This window comes from Panthera onca, chromosome C1, assembly GCF_046562875.1.
Source record: "Panthera onca isolate mPanOnc1 chromosome C1, mPanOnc1 haplotype 2, whole genome shotgun sequence".
Classification (NCBI taxonomy): domain Eukaryota; kingdom Metazoa; phylum Chordata; class Mammalia; order Carnivora; family Felidae; genus Panthera; species Panthera onca.
In genome coordinates, this window is record NC_138346.1 from 188,247,742 (window position 1) to 188,270,284 (window position 22,543).

Below are 22,543 nucleotides of genomic sequence, written 5' to 3' on the forward strand. Positions count from 1 at the left end.
CTCAGGGAAGGGGCGGGGAGGGGAGGGACGTGGTGGGCGGGGCTCCTCGGGGGTGGGACTCCGGCCTCCGTGGCGGGTGGCAGGCTGTCCCGTTAGGTCTGAGGCGGCAATGGCTGCACGCGCTCTGAGGCTGCTGACCACACTGCTGGCGATTGCCGCCGCTGCCTCCCGGGCCGAGGTCGAGTCCGAGACGGGATGGGACATGCCTGCGCCTGATCTGCTCTTCGCGGAGGGGACCGCGGCCTACGCGCGCGGGGACTGGGCTGGGGTGGTCCTGAGCATGGAGCGGGCGCTTCGCTCGAGGGCCGCCCTGCGCGCCCTTCGCCTGCGCTGCCGCACCCGGTGTGCCGCCGACCTCCCGTGGGAGGTGGACCCCGACTCGTCCCCGAGCCTGGCGCAGGCCTCGGGCGCCGCCGCCCTGCACGACCTGCGCTTCTTTGGGGGCCTGCTGCGTCGTGCCGCCTGCCTGCGCCGCTGCCTCGGCCCGCCGGCCGCCCACTCGCTCAGCGAGGAGCTGGAGTTGGAGTTCCGCAAGCGGAGCCCTTACAACTACCTGCAGGTCGCCTACTTCAAGGTGCAGACCTGTCCGGCCCTGGATAACAGGGATCCTTCTGGGCGTGGTTGCAGATGACCCGGGCGAACCTGGGGGGCCGGGGAAGTATCCGCGGAGAGGGAAGGTGGCCTCCTGGCCGGGGAGCTCTCCTCGGACCCAGGGAGAAGAGGGACCCTGCCGGAAGACCTGCTACGCCAGGTTCACATAGGCAGATGGTAACCCCAAAGGTCCAGCGTGGGGTTAAGGCACGACCAAGCAAACCTTGGCCTTGTATCCCCCGGGAGGCTTCCTAGAGGGAACTAAAGCGGCAGCTTGGGTCTCTCATCCGGATTTCATTGTAAGTGTCCGAGTGAGAAGCTAGGACCTTTCTACAATATCTTCCTTCCGGTTCGTTGTTCAGTGATGCTTTTCCTGCCACACGATTCCTGCAGCTCTCTTTCAGGACGTGAGTTTGCCACGTCGCCAGTAGGGGCTGTCTAGCCACTAAGGCTGTGGGGGGACCCTCTGGCTATTGTCAGGTTTTCAAAGAAAATGAGTATTTTTAGGAATTCCAGAGTGGCTTAAGACCAAGTGTATACATGGATTTGGAGCGTCCCTGGCTTGCGTGGTGGTGGTGATGATAGCCAGCACATTGTTCCACACACTATTTTAAGAACTTTGTGTTTATTGATTTATTTGCCCAGATCTTGTCAATATCCTGTAAGGTAGGTGCTATTATTAGACCCATTTTATCGGGGGGAAACAAAGAAGGAGGAGCCGTGCTGCATATTTATTATATCCATAGTTTCACAGACCTTCAATTCCACCTAAAGAGAGACTTAAGAGAACTGTGGAGACCAGACTTCCACCTCTCCACAAGCATTTTGCTTACACAATTCTGTTCCCTTCCTCCTTGTTACTTGGGAAAGTACTGTATTTGAAACCAAAATAAGTGGGTCATGTCTTTGGTCGTGTCACTTAACAGCACTTTCTAAAATTCTTTGACAAATGTTTCCTGACTACCTACTACATTCCAGTTCTCCTACAGGTCATTAAAATGCTTAACTTTACATTGTTTTGTTTCGTATCGCTTCCCTATTAAGAATCACTATAGAAGAGGCTAAAAAAGGTATGTACATAGGGCTGTGGGAGCACAAAGGAGGGAGAACCTAGCTTTGTCTCAGAGAAACCAGGGAGACTGAAAGAAGAGTTGACAATTGAGGTCAGTCCTAAATCTCACTAGAGGAGAGGAAGAATGGCCATTCCAGGTAAAGTGAGGCCAGACTCAGAAGAGAATTCTGCAGGCTTCAGGAGCCAGTGTCAGGTTTTAGAATGCTATTTCTGGAAGGTGGAATAAGCCTTGGGAGAAGGAGAAAGAGGTGGCGGGGTGAACCATTAGGAGATGAGTGTGGGTTGTCCACACGAGAGAAGGAAATTAGGTGCCTTGGTGCTTAGTAAAGTAGGACTGGGGGTGGAGAGAGAAGAGAGAACGAGAAAATGCACGAGCAATGTAGAAAGATAACAGTGGGAGAATAAATCCATAAAGGGGACAGGCGTGGGAGAATTTCTAATTGTACAATTAACAAAACAAGTACAGAGATGGCGACCATTGACCCTAGGTTACCTAGCTATTTTAGGGTCAGAGCCAGGGCCAACTCCTTATCTAATGTGCATTTACTAGTTCTGATGGTAAGAGGAAAAGGAAAAAATTTTTAGGATATTGATCATACCAGCTAACATTTATTGAGCGCTTCGTATGTGCCCAGCTCCATGTATTAGAAGCTGCGTGTATATCACCTTGTGTAACATTCTCAACAACCCTGTGAGTTAGTGAGTGCTATCTGCAGATGACAGATTAGGGAACTGAATTTAGAGAGTAAACTTTAAGTGACTTATCTAAAGCCCCAGCAAGTGACTAATTAAACCTAGCTTTGTCACAGATCTGTCTGACACTTAAGCCCATGTTAATCATTAGATCATCAGTGATTTATTTTAGCTTCTACATAGGAAACTGTGTAACACCGATATGCTTGAGTCCATTGCTATGGGCATTATTGTGGCATGTAGCACAATTTTTTCTCCTCAGGTTTCAATATAACCACTTGTTTTAGCCTCGTGAGCCCCAGGCTTTGAGTCAGAAGATGCCATGTCTGGATTTTGTATAAGACCTTAGGATTTTTCAGTCACTCATCTTTTCCTTGAATGTGTCAAAAACACTTGATTATATTTTATGCAAAAAAAAGAAAAGTATCTTCTAGGGAAATCCTTAGACACGGCGTCGTTGTTAACTGTTCTTTCTCCTCTACTACTAAATTCTTGAAGCGTTACACATTTTTCAGCTCAGTTGCCACATCTGAATCTTGAGGATATATTATTTGGGCAGTCAATCTTCCATAGCATTCCCCCCACAATATGACCTTTGTTTAAAAAAAGAATGTTTAGCGGTGCCTGGGTGTCTCAGTCGGTTAAGTGTCTGACTTCAGCCCAGGTCATGATCTCGCAGTTCATGGGTTCAGGCCCCGTGTTGGGCTCTGTGCTGACAGCTCAGAGCCTGGAGCCTGCTTTAGATTCTGTGTCTCCCTCTCTCTCTGCCTCTCCCCTGCTTGTTCTCTGTCTCTATCTCTCAAAAATAAGTAAACATTAAACAATATATAGACATTTAAAAAATTAAAAAATAAATAAAAATAGAATGTTTACACTATTGAAGGTTTCACCTCCAATGATTTGGGGAACTGCTACGCCTGATTTGAGAAAGGCTAATTCTGCCCAGGGCCCTGTACTCCTAATTTCTGGTATGTAGTTCCTGTAGTAGGTGTGTTTTCTGCGGCTGGCAAGGTCTAGAGCATACCGTTTGAGTGGATGGCTCAGGAAGGCTGGGATTTCCTGTTTACCGTGGACTGTGCATTTGGACACAAACCTTCAGGGCTTGGATGTGAGGCTTATGTTCTTGTGCTTTATTCTTAGATAAACAAGCTGGAGAAAGCAGTAGCAGCTGCACATACCTTCTTCGTGGGCAATCCTGAACACATGGAGATGCGGCAGAATCTGGACTATTACCAAACCATGTCTGGGGTGAAGGAGGCTGACTTCAAGGATCTTGAGGCCAAACCCCATATGGTGAAAAAAACTTTGTCCCTTTCTCTCTCTCTATTTTTATTATTTTTAATTTTTTTTTAATGTTTGTTTACTTTTGAGAGACAGAGCATGAACGGGGGAGGGGCAGAGAGAGAGGGGGGGAGACACAGAATCCGAAGCAGGCTCCAGGCTCCAGGCTCCAAGCTGTCAGCACAGAGCCCGACGCGGGGCTCGAACCCATGAACCGTGAGATCATGACCGGAGCTGAAGTCGGATGCTTAACTGACGGAGAGCCACCGAGGCACCCCCCTCTCTCTTTTTTTATTAAAGTGACTTTTACTAGGCTTGTTTTCTGATTACAGAAGTAGTAAATGTTCATTGTACAACACTAGAAAAATGCAGGTAAGTACAAAGGAGAAAGTAATCATCTATAATACTGCCATCTTAACAAAACCAGTAGTAGTTCAGGGCACCTGAGTGGCTCAGTCGACTAAGCGTCCGACTTTGGCTCAGGTCATGATCTCACAGCTCATGGGTTTGATACCCGTGTCTGGCTCTGTGCTGACAGCTGGGAGCCTGGAGCCTGCTTTGGATTCTGTGTCTCCATTTCTCTCTGCCCATCCTTGCTCACACTCTGTCTTTCTCTCTCTCTCTCTCTCTCTCTCTCTCTCTCTCTGTCTCAAAAATAAATAAACATTAAAAAAAGAAAAAAAGAAAACCAGTAGTTCATATTTTAGCCTATTTTTAAAGTCTTCTGTATCTTAATTTTTTTTAATGTTTATTTATTTATTTTGAAAGAGAAAGAGGGCACAAGTCAGAGAAGGACAGAAAGAGAGTGTGAAGCAGGCTTCATACTGTCAGTACAGAGCCAGATCCAGGACTTGATCCCACAACCCATGAGATCAGGACCTGAGCCAAAACCAAGAGTTGGATGCTTAACCAACTCGGCCCCCAGGCACCTCCACTATATCTTAATTTTTTAACCTAATTTGGTATCATGTTGTATACGTATTTTTCAAAATCCTTTTTGAACTAACACTATATCAGGAGGCTTCTCTCATGGCTTCAGATTTTCTTTGAAAATACAATTTTTAATGGTTGCATGACAGTCCATTTTTTGCATAATTGTATTAATCTACTGTGTAGGTTTTTGCTTTCACTACAATAAGTGGTGCAGTGTTCCTTGATGATCTTATTCTATTTGTTTAGCAGAAATCCATGTCCCACAAGAGATATTATCTGTGATGCTAATAGCATTTTGTAAAGAGCTTATGTTCTCTCAAGTTTTAATAGTTTAGAAATAGAGATATTAGAAACAAACAATACCAAAATGACTTTAAAAGTAAATTGTGTACATCAAATATGTTATACAACTACACACAGTTTGTGTGTGTGTGTGTGTGTGTGTGTGTGTCTTAGTGACTCTGTGGCAAATGAAAATTGCTGTACACGAGAATGGGAGCTATGTGTCACAGATAGCAAAACCCATGCTACAGTCATCTGCAGCCCACATCACCCCTTATGCTGGAAAGGTCGCTACCATCGGCACAGACCTCATTCTAGCATCTAAGAGTTCTTTTTCATTAAATCTCTATTTTGAACACTATTATCCCTATAGAAAAGTACAAGAAAATTGCAACGAACTCCCGTGTATCTTTTATCGAGATTGAGTTAAATGCTTTTGAGTGTCCAGAGAAACCTGTGAAGGACATTTACGAAAGGCCTCCACTGGGTAGCAGCCACCGTTTTGCGTCCCTAACCCGAGGCAGGCCATGAGGACGCAGGTGCAGGTGGCCGGGGGGGGGGGGGGGGGGGGGGGTAGGGGTGGGGGCACGCGGGCCGGGGTCTGGGTGCGGCCCGCAGTTGAGTCCCCCCTTCCTCCCAGTAGCACGAGTTCCGGCTGGGAGTGCGGCTCTACTCGGAGGAGCAGCCGCACGAAGCCGTGGCTCACCTGGAGGCGGCGCTGCGCGAGTACTCGGTGGCGGACGCGGAGTGCCGCGCGCTCTGCGAGGGGCCGTACGACTATGACGGCTACAACTACCTGGAGTACAACGCGGACCTCTTCCAGGCCATCGCAGGTGCGCGGCCGCGGGCCTGCCCTCGCCTGCCGCCCGGGGCTCCCTGCCGCCCGGGGGCTCCCGGGGCCACGGGTTGACGATGCGCACACGGCGTCTTCCGCCTCAATCCCCGCCGTCTGAGGATGGGCCTGAAAGTTCCCTCCGCTTGAACGTGTTCATCTTCACCAGAATTTGAATCCTGAAGGTCGACCTGATGGTTACTACCCCTCTGATTCCTTTCAGATCATTACATCCAGGTCCTCAGCTGTAAGCAGAACTGCGTCACGGAGCTGGCTTCCCACCCAAGCCGAGAGAAGCCCTTTGAAGACTTCCTCCCATCACATTATAATTATCTGCAGTTTGCCTACTATAACAGTAAGACCGGCTTTCTTCCTTCTCTGCTGCTTTTCAGTAGAATGCCCAAAGCAAGGTAGGCAGGGACGATGGCCCCTGTGCTGCTTCAACATGTTTGGCTTCTCACTGTGACTCTGGGAGGCACCCAGCCAGGTGACCCCTGGGTGCTTTGTGACAAGGGGCTGGCCCCAGGAGCCGAGGCCAGCAACCGGCAAAGCTGGGAGAGGACCTAGGACCTCTCTCCTGCCTTCTATAACATTTATAACCTGATTTCCCATCTGAATTAAGATAGAGCAAAGGCAAGGGTATATACTACCATTACTGCCATTTAAACCAGTCCACAGGACATTTTCCAGCCCTTCTCCCTAGGACAGTGCTGATGCTCCGGGCAGGGGACTGCCAGTATCCAAACAAGCAGCAATGAGCAGATCCTTCCTGAGTTCCTTCTGTGTGCTAAGCATCACCACACGCTCAAGAGTATAAAGTGTTTATTTATTTTTCTTTTTTTTTAGAAGATAGGCATCTAGTGTTTTGTTTTGTTTTTTAATTTTATTTATTTTAAGAAATCTCTACGGGCTTGAACGCACGACCCTGAGATCAAGAGTCGCATGCTCTTCTGACTGAGCCAGCCAGGCGGCCCGAGTATAAAATGTTTATTAGTTGAGTTGGGGAGACCAACACATGTGCGTGAGAACTGTCCTGTCAGAGAGGCAATCTGCTATTGGTCTGTCCCCATCTTCTGAAAATCTGTAGGGAAAAGAAGGTAGGAAAATGGGAATGTTCGTGAAATTGGTCTCATGTGAGGGTAGTGTTTAAATTACTTATGAAATGTTAAAGATGTGGGCATTCAACATTAGGCAGGCCTGAGGGGCGGCTCAGGTCATGATCTCACAGCTCATGAGTTCAAGCCCCATGTCAGGCTCTGTGCTGAAGCTCAGGGCCTGGAGCCTGCTTCAAATTCTGTGTCTCCCTCTCTTTCTGCTCCCCACCCTCATTTATGCTCTCTCTCTCTCTCTCTCTCTCAAAAATAAATAAAACATTTAACAAAATTTTTTTAAACATTAGGCAGGCCTGAGGATGTTGAGCATCTTAAATCAATTCTATATTCTGTATTTATGTAACTTCTGTTCTTATTCTATAATTTCCCCCTCAGATCAAGCAGCTATGTTAGGTAGCAGGGCCATCTTGTGTGTCATCACCGCCTCGAGCAGCACTGAGACTCGGCATCAGTGGTTCCTGGTACCCAGGATTAGACCCTTTCTTCCCAGCCGTCTCTTTTTTTTGCTCTGCAGTTGGGAATTATACACAGGCTATTGAATGTGCCAAGACCTACCTCCTCTTCTTCCCCGACGATGAGGTGATGAACCAGAATCTGGCCTACTACACAGCCATGCTTGGAGAAGAACCAGCCAGATCCATTGGCCCCCGTGAGGTGAGAGATTGCCTTAGTTCTGGCAGCTGCGAGCCGAACCCAGACCAGAGGGCAGAAGGGGGGCGGGGTGCGGTCTGGCACTGCTTGGACAGGGAACAGCCTCTCTCAGTGCGATCGGGGCCCCGAAGTCTGTTGTCTGAGTCATAAAAGAAAAACAGAATTGCAGTGCGGGCACCCCTTTTCCCCTTTCTTGGCACCTCTGCTTTGACACTTGATACTGTTTGGCCAACATCTATCGTTTTTTTACTTCAAGCTAAACTCTTTTTTCACTCACCTATTTTCTTGCCTGCGTTTCCTCCCTGTCCCTTCTTTCTGCCATTGTGTGAGCTGAGCTCTCCCTCTCTCAGCACTATGCCCGACTCCCTCCCAAGCAGACCCAGTGACCAAAGTGAAACTCTCTGACATGTTCAGTGGTCATTTCTAGGTGGTGGAATATGGGTGATGTTTGTATCTTGCCCATTTATATTTTCTAAATTCCCTTCAGCGAATGGTATCATTTTTGCACTTAGAAACATAGGAAGTTCTCTGTTTTTTGTTTTTGTTTTGTTTTTTTTTTTTAACATTTATTTATTTTTGAGACAGAGAGAGACAGAGCATGAACAGGGGAGGGGCAGAGAGAGAGGGAGACACAGAATCTGAAACAGGCTCTGAGTTGTCAGCACAGAGCCCGACGCGGGGCTCGAACTCACGGACCGTGAGATCATGACCTGAGCCAAAGTCGGCTGCTTAACCGACTGAGCCACCCAGGCGCCCCGAAAGTTCTGTTTTTAAACTTAGTGAAATGTGATACTATGATCCTTGATATTTTCACATACGCCTTGCACACACCCTGGACCCTCTTCTTGAGCCCAGAACGGTGAGTTGGATTTGAAGTCACTAGTCTGGGCTCAAGCACCTGCTCCTCTAGTTACTAGCTGTATAAACTTCTGCATGTCGTGTGGGATCTCAGGCACATGGCATGGCCCCTCTGAGTCTCAGGTTTTCCTTCCATAGAATGGGATTGTGGTTCTTACTCTCTGTTTAACACAAGATGGGCGTGAGGGTCAAATGACACACTGAGTATAAATGCACTTTGTAAGCCAACAGGCACAAATATCTCCCAAGTGTTTTGTGGACAGGTAGCATCACGAGGGCCTTACTGATGGTATATGACACAAGTAGCCAGTGGCCAGTTTCCTCACCTCTTACCTCAGCCATCTCTTGAAATAGGGGGTGGCCTGTCACTGCAGGAGCTATCCCTGGTTTCAGAATAGGAGAATGAGTGAGACTTCAGAACAGGAGAATGAGCCTGTCGCCTGTGTTCTGCTGGCTCCTCTCAAACCCTGTCTACATACTGTGTAAAAGTAACTTTGGACCAGTTTTTCAAACAGATGCCAAAAGCTACTGTTACTCTAGAGGCAACCCATTTGCTTATGCACCAAATCTCTGGGACAAATGTAGGGGGTGCAAAAGCAAGCACACTCCCGCGCCGCTGGCGGGACTGTCGGTGGGACTGTTCATTTAACTGGCGATTCTACCGCCAGAGATTTGGCCCGCAGCAGAGTTGCCCCGGTATGCAGAGGTAAACGGGCACAGATATGCATCAGAACCTTGCCACTGAAAGCAACCAACTGAACCACGCTAAATGCCGTCAGTTTGGGAACTGTCTACGTAAATGGCAGTACATCTGTTCAATGGTATACAAGACACCTGTCTTATTGCATGAGCAGATTACTATGCACCACTGTGAAATTGTCTCCATGAGACTGTTTTAGGTAAGGAAAACAAAAGAGATCTGTAGTTATATTCTATCCTATTTGTGTGTTTTAAAACACATAGGTATTTTTTCAACTGTATACTTTTTAGACAGATTGATGAGAAATTGCTCGTCAAATTACCCCCAAGGAATGGGCCTACAGGTCCTGGGTAGGGAGAGAGACCAAAATGTTTGTATTTATGGCTGTTGGCACTTTGTGGATTTCTTATAGCTACACATGTGGGATTTTTTAAATATTTATTTATTTTGATGGGGTGCCTGGGTGGCTCACTTGGTTGAGTGTCCGACTTTGGCTCAGGTCATGCTCTCACAGTTCGTGGGTTTGAGCCCCACGTCGGGCTCTGTGCTGACAGCTCGGAGACTGCTTCGGATTCTGTGCTTCCCTCTCTCTCTGCCCCTCCCCTGCTCACACTGTATCTCTCTCTCAAAATAAATACACATTAAAAAAAATTTTTTTAATATGTATTTATTTTGAGACAGAGAGAGAGAGGAAAGGCAGGGAGAGAGAATCCCAAGCAGTCTCCACACTGTCAGCACAGAGCCCAACATGGGGCTCAGTCCCATGAACTGTGAGATCATAACCTGAGCTGGAGTCACTATAATGTATTACTTTTGTGTCTTTTTGAATGCCACCTAAAATTTTTTAATGTTTATTTTTGAGAGAGAGAGCACGAGCAGGGGAGGGGCAGAGAGAGAGGGAGACACAGAATCTGAAGCAGGGTCCAGACTCTGAGCTGTCAGCACAAAGCCTGACGCGGGGCTCGAACCCACAAGCCGTGAGATCATGACCTGAGCTGAAGTCAGACACTTAATCGACTGAGCCACCCAAGTGCCCCTTGAATGCCATCTAAAGCACAACCTTAGGGCACTGATGATACTGAAAGGTATTTAATCCAAAATTTACAGAATACCGTAGTAAATCTAATAGTGGATACGTATGCAAGCTGTAGTGGAATCATGGAAGAGAAATGATCGACTGGGCCGCCTGGGTGGCTCAGTCCGTTGAGCATCCGATTCTTGATTTTGGCTCAAGTCATGATCCCAGGGTCATGGCATCGAGACCTGCATTGGGCTTCATGCAGAGTGTGGACCCTGCTTCAAATTTCCCCTCTCTCTCTCTCTCCCTCTCCCCTTCTCCCCTGATGATGTGCCCTCTCTCGCTCTCTCAAATTGAAAAAAAAAAGGAAATAATCGACTGACAAGTCATGGAAGGCTTCACAAGAGGAAGTGCCGTTGACATTTGGTTTTAAAAGCCTTCAGCAGGTGAATGAGGCAAGGAAGGGCCTTTTAGATGAAGAACAGCATGGGCAGACAACCTGGACGATTGTCCCACATAAATGGAAGATGATACTGGGGAGTTACAGACAACGAGGCCTGGGAGGGTCAGATTTTGAAGGGTCTTGAGTGCCTTCCCGGGACCTTGGCCTCTATTCCATAAGGCAGACAGTGGTGGGTGCGCGAAGGGATTTAAACAGTAGCCCGACCAGCTGACACGGTGCAAGGCTCAGAACAGGAAGGAGCTAGAAGCAGGAGACCAGTACAGGGCTACGGTGGCAAGGCAGAGGGGGGCTGCTGGGCCGAGGGAGGCGGTGGCTGGAGGAAGGAACTGTCTAGATGGAATAGGAGGCGGCGATGGCAGAATGGTTCACTTCTCCATCTTCCCATCTAATTAGAACCAAACTTCCGGCTTTGGAGACACATGAGTGGTGCTGCCTACCTAACTCAGGTACATACAGGTGGAGCAGGGCGCTTTCCTCACACGTCTGCCCTGTCTGTACTCCAGCCCCAGGTAGCTAAATTCTCCCCTGTTCACCAGGAGAAGGAGGCAGAGAATGAGGCAGTAGCCAACTTCCCATTGTGGCTGTTGCGGAGCTTACTGTTGAAAATAACCACTCTTCCGATGTGTGTGGCATTTAGTCTGAAAAATTCTTCCACAGCTTTTGTTTCATTTGATTCTCATATGGTGAGGTAGGGCCACCAGCTTGCCCTGAAGGAAAAAAAGCAAGGTTCTTCCTTCCTGGCTCTGGAATCCCGAGTCTCTAATAGAAATAACCCTTCTCGGGGCGCCTGGGTGGCTCAGTTGGTTAAGCGGCCGACTTGGGCTCAGGTCATGATCTCGCGGTCCGTGAGTTCGAGCCCCGCGTCGGGCTCTGTGCTGACAGCTCAGAGCCTGGAGCCTGTTTCAGATTCTGTGTCTCCCTCTCTCTGACCCTCCCCTGTTCATGCTCTATCTCTCCCTGTCTCAAAAATAAATAAAACGTTAAAAAAATTAAAAAAAAAAAAGAAGAAATAACCCTTCCTTTGCGATCCCCTCTCCTGTGGAGACCCGACCTTGTAGTTGTCCTCTTTGGCCACTAGGTGGGGACCGTCTCATTTGAGAGGGTGCTGCTTCAGGTGCCTTTGTCTTGTTCAGTTAGGACCCTTTTCCCTCCACTTTATAGTCATATTAGTGAGTTTGGAGCAGAGGGAGAAAATAAACCACTTTTAACTAGAACTTTCCTTTCTGGAAAGAAGGTAACTAGCATTTGCTGAGCCCTGTCCCAGGCCACGCACTGTGCTGTGTGGTTCACACCCATCATCTTATTTAATCACTGCAGCAGCCCTGGTAGGGGGCGCTATTCTCCCACATTATAGATGAGAACATTCTGGCTCCAGGAGATGGGCTGACTCGCACAGTGGCCTTTGGCTGGTGGTGGTGACCCGGTTCTGGCCCTGCATTACCCCAGGGCTGGCACAGTTCCTGTCTCATAGCTGATATTCCACAAATCATTGCCGAGTGAATAAACATAGGAGTGGGATTTGCTTCCTAGGAGCCTCATAGAGCTGTGGGAGAGGGTTGAATGGGAGAACGCACCTAGCTGGGTGTCTAGAACTTGGTGAACCACTTAAACTCCTTAGGAGAAAATTTCCATCTCCCCGTTGGGTAAATATGATACATGATGTAGAACTCATTGATGTCTTGTTAACACTTTCCTTACTCCCCTAATCTTTTCTTTCAATTGATGGTGTCTTCTTTTTCTTTTTTTTTTTTCCTCCTTCTGCTGCTTGGAGGCTAGCAGGGCACCTAGGGAGAGATGTGTCCCCGGAAGGTACTTAGTTTCTCTGCCCTGGGTAAGCCCTCTCTGTGAGCATGTGTGGGGAGGGCCGGAAGGCCAGACCCTGCTGTTGTAGCTGCAGCCGTGGGACTCCGGGAGGGATCCGGTCTGCTCAGAGTCTGAGAGGAGCCAGGGGCCTAACCAAAATCACATGGGCTTCAGGATTGGGAAGACCTGGGTCTGAATGTCGGTCCCTGCCCCATTTCCTATAGTGTTACCTTAAACAAGTCACATATCCCCTCTGCTCCTCAGCGTCTTTGTCTCTAAAATGATACTGTCAACTTCAAAGGTGGCTGTAAAGGTTAAGTGATAACACATGGGTCACGGAGCACCTAGGTCTCCTGCCTCAGCATTGAACCCCTATGGAAGTCCAGAAAGAACTCTCCTTCTTTGAGGAATATTTCCCCATCTCCTGAGAATCATCAGATTTCCTGTCTCAGAGATTAATGGGGGGAGGCAGGGGGTCTTATGCCACCTTCAGAGGTGTTGCTTGTGCCAGGCCAGAGGAACCCGGAGCACAGAGGTGCTGGAGAACAGACACACTAGTAATAGTGGGAGTGGGAGAGGAGTCTCGGGTCACACAGGGAGCAACAGCGCAGAATGTGGGGTTGGACCTCCCCCTCCCCACCCCTGCTGCAGAGCTGACAGGACTGAGTTCCAGGGCCTTCCTTCCACTCCTTTTCCTCAGAGTGCCCGGGAGTACCGACAGCGCAGCCTGCTGGAGAAAGAACTGCTCTTCTTCGCTTACGATGTTTTCGGAATTCCCTTTGTTGACCCGGTGAGCCAGGATGCAGGAGCTGGGGGTGAGGGGGCTAGCTGTGTGACTCTGGGCAAAAACCATCAGGGGCCTGAGCCAGACATGGGATCTGTGAAACCTGTGGACGAGAGGCAGAGGAAGACAAAGGGGAGTTCTGGGCAGCCAGGGGTGACTCCGGCTCCCACACCTCACTTTACCTCCTGAGAGGAGGCAGGCGATGAGGCGGGTCCTCCCGTAGGCCCTAATCTACGCATGGAGACCTTGGAGGATGATGCAGGTCGCTCTACAGTGTTGATCTTTCTCCTGTTCTGCTTTTAGGATTCATGGACTCCAGAAGAGGTGATTCCCAAAAGATTGCAAGAGAAACAAAAGTGAGGCCCCTGAAGAAACTGCATGGCTGGACCGGCCTGATGAGGCACTCGAGGCTTCCTGAGTCCAGGCAGATGTGAACTCCTGGCAGGGGGGTGGGCTGGTCCAGGCTGGGAGGCTGGGGTGGGAGCCAGGGTGGCCCCAGAACACAGTGCTCAGGGTGGCCGTGCTCACAGGTCCGAAAGGGAAACAGCCGTCCGCATCTCCCAGGAGATCGGAAACCTCATGAAGGAGATTGAGACCCTGGTGGAGGAGAAGACCAAGGAGTCGCTGGATGTGAGCAGGCTGACCCGGGAAGGTGAGAGGTCAGAGCCTAGGGGTCTGTGGCTGTCATGTACGCAGCAAGCTGGTGTCCTTGCGCTAGCTGACCAGCCCCGGGACCTGTGCCAGGCTTAGCCTCGCCTGGTGCCCTTTTTAACTCACCAGGACTTCCACCCAGAAGGGGCACTGACGATTGGTCTTTGGTTAAGAGATAGGATTCCTGTTGTCACTGCAACGCTGGTTCAGCTCACTGCAGTCAGTGTTTACGGCACAGACCTCATCCTGTCCGCCCCCCCCCCCCCCCACCGCTTCCATCATGTACCCTGTTACCAAGCCTCCAGATCCGAGGGCTCTGCCCCCGTGCCTGCCCCCTCCAACCTGCACTGAAACTGCTTTTCCTCACCTGTCTCCCTAGGCCTCTCCTCTCCCGGTGCTGCAGGCCCCGGTGCTGTCAGAGCACTCCTGTCCCTCCTTGGTCTGTCCTTCCCCTCCCCCGCCACGTGGCTAGACCAGTCTTCCAAATACAAGGACCTTGCCCCTACCCACCCTGCCTGCCCCTTTCACCTCATGTTGAGCTCTTCCCCTGCTTATACCTTCTGTTCATCTGCCAGCCTGTCCCTCCTCCCAGGGCCCACCCATCATCTCTGTCCACAAAGCCTTTCTTAATCTCCCAGCCCTGAGGATCCCCTCCGTCTTCCTTTTGCGCTTCCTTGGCAGCCTTGTCTGTGCTTGCACAAGGTCTGCCCGTGTGCATAATTGTTGGAAGAGGTGCCACCTTCTGGTGTGAGACCCTCGCGGGGGCCGGGCACACAGTGCAGCCTCAGTAAATAGATGGAATTGAATTGCGTCTCCAGTGGGTCCCCAGCAAGGAGGGAGGCCACGAGAAATAGAAGAGAAGGTTGGCCTTTGCTCTGCTGTGGCTTAAATTGACAGTGGTTAATTTAACAAGATTAGCATATGAAAAGAATTGGCCCCGCATTCCTCCGTTTTCACTCTGTTGTTTCTTTGGATCCTCATAACTGCCTGGGGGGGTGGGTTGGGCAGATGGAAGTCCCCATTGTAAATAAATACCGCTGCTGCTGGTGACAATGATATGATGGGAACTAAAGTTTTGAGCATTAACTATGTGCCAGGGATTGTGCTCGTTTTTTGTTTTTGTTTTTGTTTTGTTTTTTTTGAAACGGGGCAGCTAATTTAGCCGCTCCCCTTTCAAAAAATTTTATGTTTATTTTTGAGAGAGAGAGAGTGTGAGCGGTGGAGGGGCAGAGAGAGAGAGAGAGGGAGATGCAGAATCAGAAGCTGGCTCCAGGCCCTGAGCTGTCAGCACAGAGCCCGACGCAGGGCTTGAACTCACAAACTGTGAGATCATGACCTGAGCTGAAGTCAGACGCTTAACTGACTGAACCACCCAGGCACCCCTGTGCTAGGTTTTTAATTTGCCTTGTTGTTCTCTTACATCAAACAAGCATCAGACTTAGGTAGATGCTATTTTCCAGATGAGGAAATTAGAGCTCAGGGAGGTTAAGTAACTTGCTAAGGTCACACAGCTAATAAGCATGTTCTTTCTGATTCTGGGGCTCATGGTCTTAGGAATGTGTTGGTGATGTTTCCTTACTGGCAAAGGCCCAAGAACCAACAACTGTTTGGGAGGGGAGCCAGGACTAGCGCTTGGCTCTTCTGTCTTGTCAGCTCCCAGTTCTGTCCTCCTGGCCACCCCACCTTTGGAAGTGACCGAGTAGGAGGTTTCTCTGGTGACCTGGAAACACCTGGAATTTCTATCCCCATCCAATGGAGAGTGTCTGGACAGAACTGCTGCAGGTCTCAGCCCAGTCTCATGACTGCTTTGCAGGTGGCCCCCTGCTCTACGAAGGCATCAGTCTCACCATGAACTCCAAAGTCTTGAATGGTTCCCAGAGGGTGGTGATGGATGGTGTCATCTCCGATGATGAGTGCCGAGAGCTGCAGAGACTTACCAATGTAAGGGAAACCCGGTGACCGCGCCTTCACCCCAAGGCCCAGCCTCCCCTGCACCAGTGCCCCTCACTGCTCACCCTTAACCACCCCAGCTGCCCTGTCTATGTCCTGTGTTTTGGGCCTTGTAGGCAGCAGCGACCTCAGGAGATGGCTACCGGGGTCAGACCTCCCCACACACCCCCAGTGAAAAGTTCTATGGAGTCACTGTCTTCAAGGCCCTCAAGGTAAAATCAATACTCAGTGTTCTAGAGTGTGGGGGATGGGGAGAGGGGACGCTCAGGCTTTGGGAGAAGGGAGACTTGGGGGTGGAGGCAGGAAAGGTGAAGGTGTCTGCCTGTCACAGGATGAATTAAGTTGAGGGAGGTGGACTGTTGTGTCCCGGCTAGTAAACTCAGTGTGATCAGAGCGAGGCAGCAAGACCGACCAGTGTCCAGAGCCGGGAGAGTGCTTTCTGAAGGGCTGCACAAACTGTTCATAAAGAGAAGGGTGGAGGAGGGGCGGGTGTAACACTGGGGGGCCGTTGTGCGTGGGTGCAGCGTTGGCACTTTGGGCGAGGGACAGGGAGGGGGGCCTGTTGCCTTGGTGGGTCCCGTCAGCCCACAGACGGGCGTTCAGGGCAGCCGACCACTGGTCTCCTTGGCAGCTGGGACAGGAAGGGAAGGTTCCCCTGCAGAGCGCCCACCTGTACTACAACGTGACCGAGAAGGTGCGGCGCGTCATGGAGTCCTACTTCCGCCTGGACACCCCCCTCTACTTCTCCTACTCCCACCTGGTGTGCCGCACCGCCATCGAAGGTGGGCCTTCTCCATCCCTGCCGCTCTCACTGCACACGCTCTGTGCCCTGGCACTGGTGCCGAGGACGTGGGGAGGAACAGGACAAGGTCCTTTTCATCCTAGTTGGGGAACCAGAAAGCGGCAGCCCAGTGCAATCAGTGCAGCCCAGGAAGTTACAGTCAACCGGGAGGACAGGAGGGCTTCCCGGAGGAGGTGATGACAGTTGTGCAGGATGAATAGGAGCCGTGGAGTGCGCAGGTGATGAGAGGTTGTTTAAGCCAGAGAGAACAGCATGTGCAAACGAGGGCAGGCATTGGACAACCTGGTGGTGGGGGCTAAGAAAGTGGCCGTTTCTGGGGAGTGGGGGTGAAGTTGGGGTAGTCAGATAAGACTGGGGAGGCCTTCAGAAGCCAGATTATGGAGAACTACATTCAGGACTTGGTTTTCATCCTGTAGGCCATTGGTTCTCAGCAGTGGTGTTGGACGTACAGGGGTGTAGATCAATCATGAGCTAAGTTGCAAGTTCTCTGTCACCACCTGTTAAATACCAAATCTGTGAGAGATCTAATTTTATAAATCAAGGAAAATTAAGGAGCACCCAGCTGGCTCAGTGAGAGCGTACAACTTTTTTTTTTTTTTTTTTGAGAGAAAGAAAGAGTGCACAAGTGAGGGAGGGGCAGAGAGAGGGAGAGAGGAGAATCCCAGAGGGAGAGAAAATCCCACATACGCTCCGCATTGCCAGCGCAGAGCCCAAAACTCAAGCTCACCCAATGCGGGGCTTGAACTCACAAACCGTGAGATCATGACCTGAGCCAAAGTCAGATGCTTAACTGACTGAGCCTCCCAGGAACCCCAAGCATGCAACTCTTGATTGTAAGTTCAAGCCCCACAGTAGGTGTAGAGATTACTTAAAAATAAAATCTTTAAAACAAAACAAAAACCAAGTCAGAGCAGATTCAAGGTCAGTCCTTGCCCACTCGCCCTCTCTTCTATCCCTTTTGCTGTCCTGAGGAGGGGTGAGGGATGGCCAGTGCCCGTGGAGGGGGGCGGGGGTCACACGTGGCCTACAGCTAGATCTGTCGTGCCACAGCCTTCAGAGGCTCTCGGCACTGATGCGCTGTGGCTAGGTGGCAGGGATTAGAGAGCTTTACTCTCCCCCGGAAGGTTTGGATTTCTATCAAAATCTGGACACACCCAAAGGAATGTGTCAGATACACAACTATATGTGTCACAGCATCCCAAGCTGGGGGCATGGGCAGTGGGAAGCTGGGAAGAGTCATCAAGCAGGAAGGACTCGGTGAGACCTCTTTTTTACAAGGTTAGTTTTGCTGCTTTGTGTTGAGAGATTCGGAGGGCATGGATCAAGCCAGAGGGAGGAAAGCCCATCAGCCGTGACCTGGGTGGGTGAGGACAAAGGCCTAGAGATGGCAGGTGGTGTTGGGAGTAAAGAGAAGGGAAGACACGAGGGGGGTGTAGGAGGCGGAGGGACAGGGCCTGATGACTGGCTGCACAGGTGGGGACAAATAGGAGGAATCTATGGTGACCCGACAGGGCCACCAGTCTGCTCAGGGCATGCCAGACATTTGCGCTGGGGGCGATGGCTCCGTGTGATGTGCGTGCTTGCCTGGCGTCCTAGAGTATGTGCCGTCTGTTCTCTTTCACGACCTTCCTCCTGCGTGGCTCCTCCACCTGCAAAGCCCTACTGAGACTAACTCTTTACCTTTTGATTGATTGATTGATTGATTGAGAGAGAGAGGGAGAGGGAGACACAGAATCTGAAGCAGGCTCCAGGCTCCGAGCTGTCAACACAGAGCCCCACGCAGGGCTCGAACCCACTAACCGTGAGATCATGACCTGAGCCAAAGTCAGACGCTCAGCCGACTGAGCCACCCAGGCACCCTGCTAACTCTTTACCTTTGCTCCTATCTGTTCCCCCTCCATACCGTCCTCACCTTGTCTCCCACTGCATATGGAGTCTCACCGTACCCTGCCTGCATCCTGCCACCCTCCTGACTCCTCATTTTTACTTCTCTGGGGATTCCTGTTTTGTATTGTAGCCAGAAAGCTGGGGTCTGGCAGCTCAGCCCAGGAACCTGCCCCTTGGTTAGAGCCTCCTGACCCTACTTGCTGCACCTGTTTGCCCCACCAAGAACCTTCCTGGGAAACCTGCAGATTTGTCCTGGCCTCTGGGCTGGTGGCTGAGCCAGAGACCCCCCCTAGTTCGTTGGCCATTTCCATAGACCCAGACACATTTGGGGAAGTACCCCCCCATGCCAACAGGAGAGCTGCAGTGTCTCCTGAGGTGTCCCTGCATTAATGTGCGTTACCCCGGCCCCAGAGGCACAGGCTGAGAGGAAGGACAGCAGCCACCCAGTCCACGTGGACAACTGCATCCTGAACGCCGAGGCCCTCGTATGCATCAAGGAGCCCCCTGCCTACACCTTCCGGGACTACAGGTGACAGCTGTCCCCCTCCCCAACACACACGCACACGGGGCTGTGGGCCCAGCTGTCCCCAGAATCCAATCCCTATCCCCACGCCCTCTGGCTAGGAGGTCAGACAGTTAGGGAGTCATTCCAGTGTGGTGTCATGAGAAGGACAGCGGGTTCTCTGGAGTGAGGGTAGAGGGGTGGGAAGGCTGGGGTCATGTTTGAGGCTTCAGAGAAGGGTCTAGAAGGCTCTCTTTCCATGAAGCCATCCTCCAGCTGCTGGTTGAGAGCACCTGGAGATGAAGGAACTGGAGCTGTGGGTTGTTGAGGGAGGGGAAGGGAGGGGAAGGGAGGGGAAGGGCAGGGAAGGGAGGGGAAGGGAGGGGGGGAGGAGGAGGAGGAGACCCTTGGCAAGACACTGTCTGTTGTTCCCAGTGCTATTCTTTATCTAAATGGAGACTTCGATGGAGGAACCTTCTATTTCACTGAACTAGACGCCAAGACTGTGACAGTGAGTATGCCCTTGTCCCCATCCCTGGGAGACAGAAACGCCCAAAGTGCCATGGGCCCAGCGGCCAGGGCTCCCCTCCTCAAGCCGGCGGGGGGGGGGGGGGGGGGTGAGGCTTTGAGATGTGTCACCTACTCCTCTGAATGGCCACCTCTCCAGCTCTGGTCTTTGGGAAACCAGGCTGAGGAACCACCCTTGATCCCGGACCCTGATGATCCCGTGTCCCTTCTGAAGGCAGGTTACAGTCTCCATCCCATGTACCACCCCACCACCCCACACTTTGTGTCTCCTTCAGGCAGAAGTACAGCCCCAGTGCGGAAGGGCTGTGGGGTTCTCTTCAGGCACCGAAAACCCGCACGGAGTGAGGGCTGTCACCAGAGGCCAGCGCTGTGCCATCGCCCTGTGGTTCACGTTGGACGCCCGGCACAGTGAGCGGGTGAGAGCACTTGGTACCGCTGTGGTCTGTTCCTGGAAGGGCTCGGGTTCTGCTCCCACCTTCCCGTCTCATTGCCAGTGGCTTAGACATGACAAGAGTCCCAGGCCTTGAGTCCACAGAGGCCCCTCCCTCCAGCGATGTGTCACCGTGGCCACGTCTCCTTGTCCTCCCCGGCCCTTCTTCCTTACTTGTAAACGGGGCTGTAGGTCAGGGATGCCAGGATCAGGGACGGTCCTGGTGCTTGACTCCCTGGCTGGGCAGCACCCCAGCTGTCCGCCCAGAGAGGAGGAGCTGTTGGGAAGGAGAGGAGCTCAGAAGCCAGGGAGGAAGACTTTCTTGTTCTCGGGTGAGTAGCGCCTGAGAGAGGGGAGTGCCTGGTCCCGAGGCCTCTCTGAATAGGCGGGTCTGTCCTTGTAGGACAGGGTGCAGGCAGATGACCTGGTGAAGATGCTCTTCAACCCCGAAGAGATGGTCCTCCCCCAGGAGGGGCCCCCCCAGCCCGTCGAGGAGTCTCTCTCTGGCGGTGAGGCGGGGCGCAGGGATGAGCTCTGACAGCGTCCGGCTCACTGTGGGTGGGTGGCCAGACCCACCTGGAGTAAACGTCCTGTACCCTGGACCGGCCGGCCCCTGGGGGCTGCGGAGCAGTGAGAAGGTTCCATCTGCTGCCCGGCCAACGGGACCCTGCTCACGGCTATCCGCACGGTGCTACTGCTCCCCGAAGTGGACATGGCAGGACGGCCCTCTCTCCTCTGGACCCGGCTGTGGGCTCAGGACGCAGGCCCCAAGCCGCCCCCGGAGGCCTGCACAGGCAGCCACATGACAGCACTACGGTATTTGAGTGTCTGTGTAGACAACCAAAGAATAAATGATTTGTGGGGTTTTTTTTTTACTCAGTAGTTTATTCGGAGGGTAGAAATATGTCCACCTGCTGTGGAACTTTCACTTGATAAAGATCGCTCTGGGCAGGATACAGCTCCGGTGCCGTGTGGGGACGCCTGGCTCAGGGCCCGGCTCGGCCACTTCTTGTGCAGCCGTGGGCCAGACACTTAACCTCAGAGCGTCATCGGTATAATGGGGACCCCGGTGCTCGCTCTGCCCACCTCCTGGCAGTTGTGTGGCCCGGGTTCGGTATCGGCTGTGACAGCACTTCGTACACTGGAATGCTCTGGATGAATGGTAGGGATTATTATTAATCCCTCTCTGGCAGCGACCAGCTGGTCAGCAGTGCTCTGGCGTGATGCCTCCATGTCAGCCACATGCGTCCTGCTCTGCCGTCTGGCCTCAGAGTCCCCGTACCTCAGGGCCTTCGTGTGCAAGACAACGCACACCTCCGGGAGACAAGGAGCAGACGGCTCCCCTGGCCACAAGCCTGTCTCTCCTCCTGGGCTTGAGATGCTGTGGGGTATGGAGTTTGGGAACCTGCACTCTGAGTTCTCATTTATTTCCTCAACCAGGAGTGATGTCCTGAGCGCCAGCGAAGTGCCTGTGCTGGAAATACAGTAGCAAACAAGTTCCTGGCCTCACAGAGCTTCTATTTTAGTGGGGGGAGACAGGTAACAAATGTGGAAACGTGTGCATGTGATCCCACATGTGTGTGTGACCTTTCAAGGTAGGAAAGAAAGCGAGTCAGGCCCAGAGGAGGCAGGGGCAGGGCAAGGAGGCCCACACAGCACAGAGTAGGCAAGAAGGACGGCCAATGAGACGGGCATCTCAGGGGCCTCGTCGGTCACTGTGGACGCTTGGGCCGTGACTCAGTGAGACAGAAGCCCTCGGAGGAGTGACAGCATCTGCTGACCTTGCCAAGGCCTCAGTGAAGGGTGGATGTGGAGAAGGGGCTTTGGGGCAAGGACCAGATGAAGAGACTGCGGCAGTCCTCAGGGAGGGGAGGGTAATGTGGATCAGGGTGCCGGCGGTGAAGGTGGTGGAAGCGATCAGGTTCCGGACCCATTTTTGAAGTAGAGCCCACAGGAGTTGCTGGTGGGTCGGGTGGTGTGAGAAGGAGGAACATCATGGAACATCATGAAGGCTTCCAGCACTTGGAAGAATGGAGCCACTTCCCCCTGACAGAGAGACTGTGGAGAGATGGCGCTGGGCATGGAACCGGGAGCCCGGTGTTACGAGTGTTACGGAGTTCAAAGAGCCTGTTGGGCCTCGAAGCAGAAATGCCAATGAGGCGGTTGGACAGTTTAGGGAGAGGAGGGGGGAGGGGCCAAAACTTTGGGAACCATCACGGCCGTGGACGGTGTTCAAAGCAGGGAGGCTGAGGTCAGCGTAGACAGGAAGAGGCAGAAGACTGAGCCTGGTGGGGCGGCGGGACCCAACAGAGGATGGGGGGCCAGCCGCGAGCAAGGGAACCAAAAGGGACGGCGTCCCGGGGCGGCCGATGGCAGTGGCTCCCAGAGGAGGGGTGAGCAGGTGGCAGTGCTGCTGAGAGGCTGAGCGGATGGGAACTGAGGAGCCACTCGGGACCAGGTGACGTGGAGATCTGCGATAGCTTGGCCACATTCTGGAGAGGCGGTGTGGATGAAAGGTGGGCTAGAGCGCCTCGCAGGAAGGGGAAGAGAGTGAAGTGGGGATGGCGGGTGTAGACAGCTCTTCTCAGGAAGGAGCTCAGCTCTACGTGGGGGCATCGGGATGAGCTGGCGGGAGACGTGACGTGGCGGAGCAGCTGCTCTTAAGCTGGGACACAGCCGCATGTGTGACCGTGCTCAAGGGCAAGGGGCAGTCACTGCTC

General features: G+C 52.0%; 1 protein-coding gene across 1 annotated transcript; it reads left to right on the forward strand.

Moving 5' to 3' along the window:
• Nucleotides 1–44: 44 nt before the first annotated feature.
• Nucleotides 45–20,691, forward strand: P3H1 (prolyl 3-hydroxylase 1). The gene is made up of 15 exons (XM_060623784.3): nucleotides 45–574; nucleotides 3,497–3,649; nucleotides 5,496–5,685; nucleotides 5,908–6,039; nucleotides 7,311–7,450; nucleotides 12,990–13,079; nucleotides 13,377–13,429; nucleotides 13,604–13,725; nucleotides 15,538–15,665; nucleotides 15,791–15,886; nucleotides 16,306–16,456; nucleotides 18,775–18,892; nucleotides 19,301–19,376; nucleotides 19,669–19,809; nucleotides 20,227–20,691. Exons 1-15 carry the CDS (start codon nucleotides 110–112, stop codon nucleotides 20,359–20,361), a joined length of 2,190 nt encoding a protein of 729 aa, XP_060479767.3. The 5' UTR covers nucleotides 45–109; the 3' UTR covers nucleotides 20,362–20,691.
• Nucleotides 20,692–22,543: the final 1,852 nt, after the last annotated feature.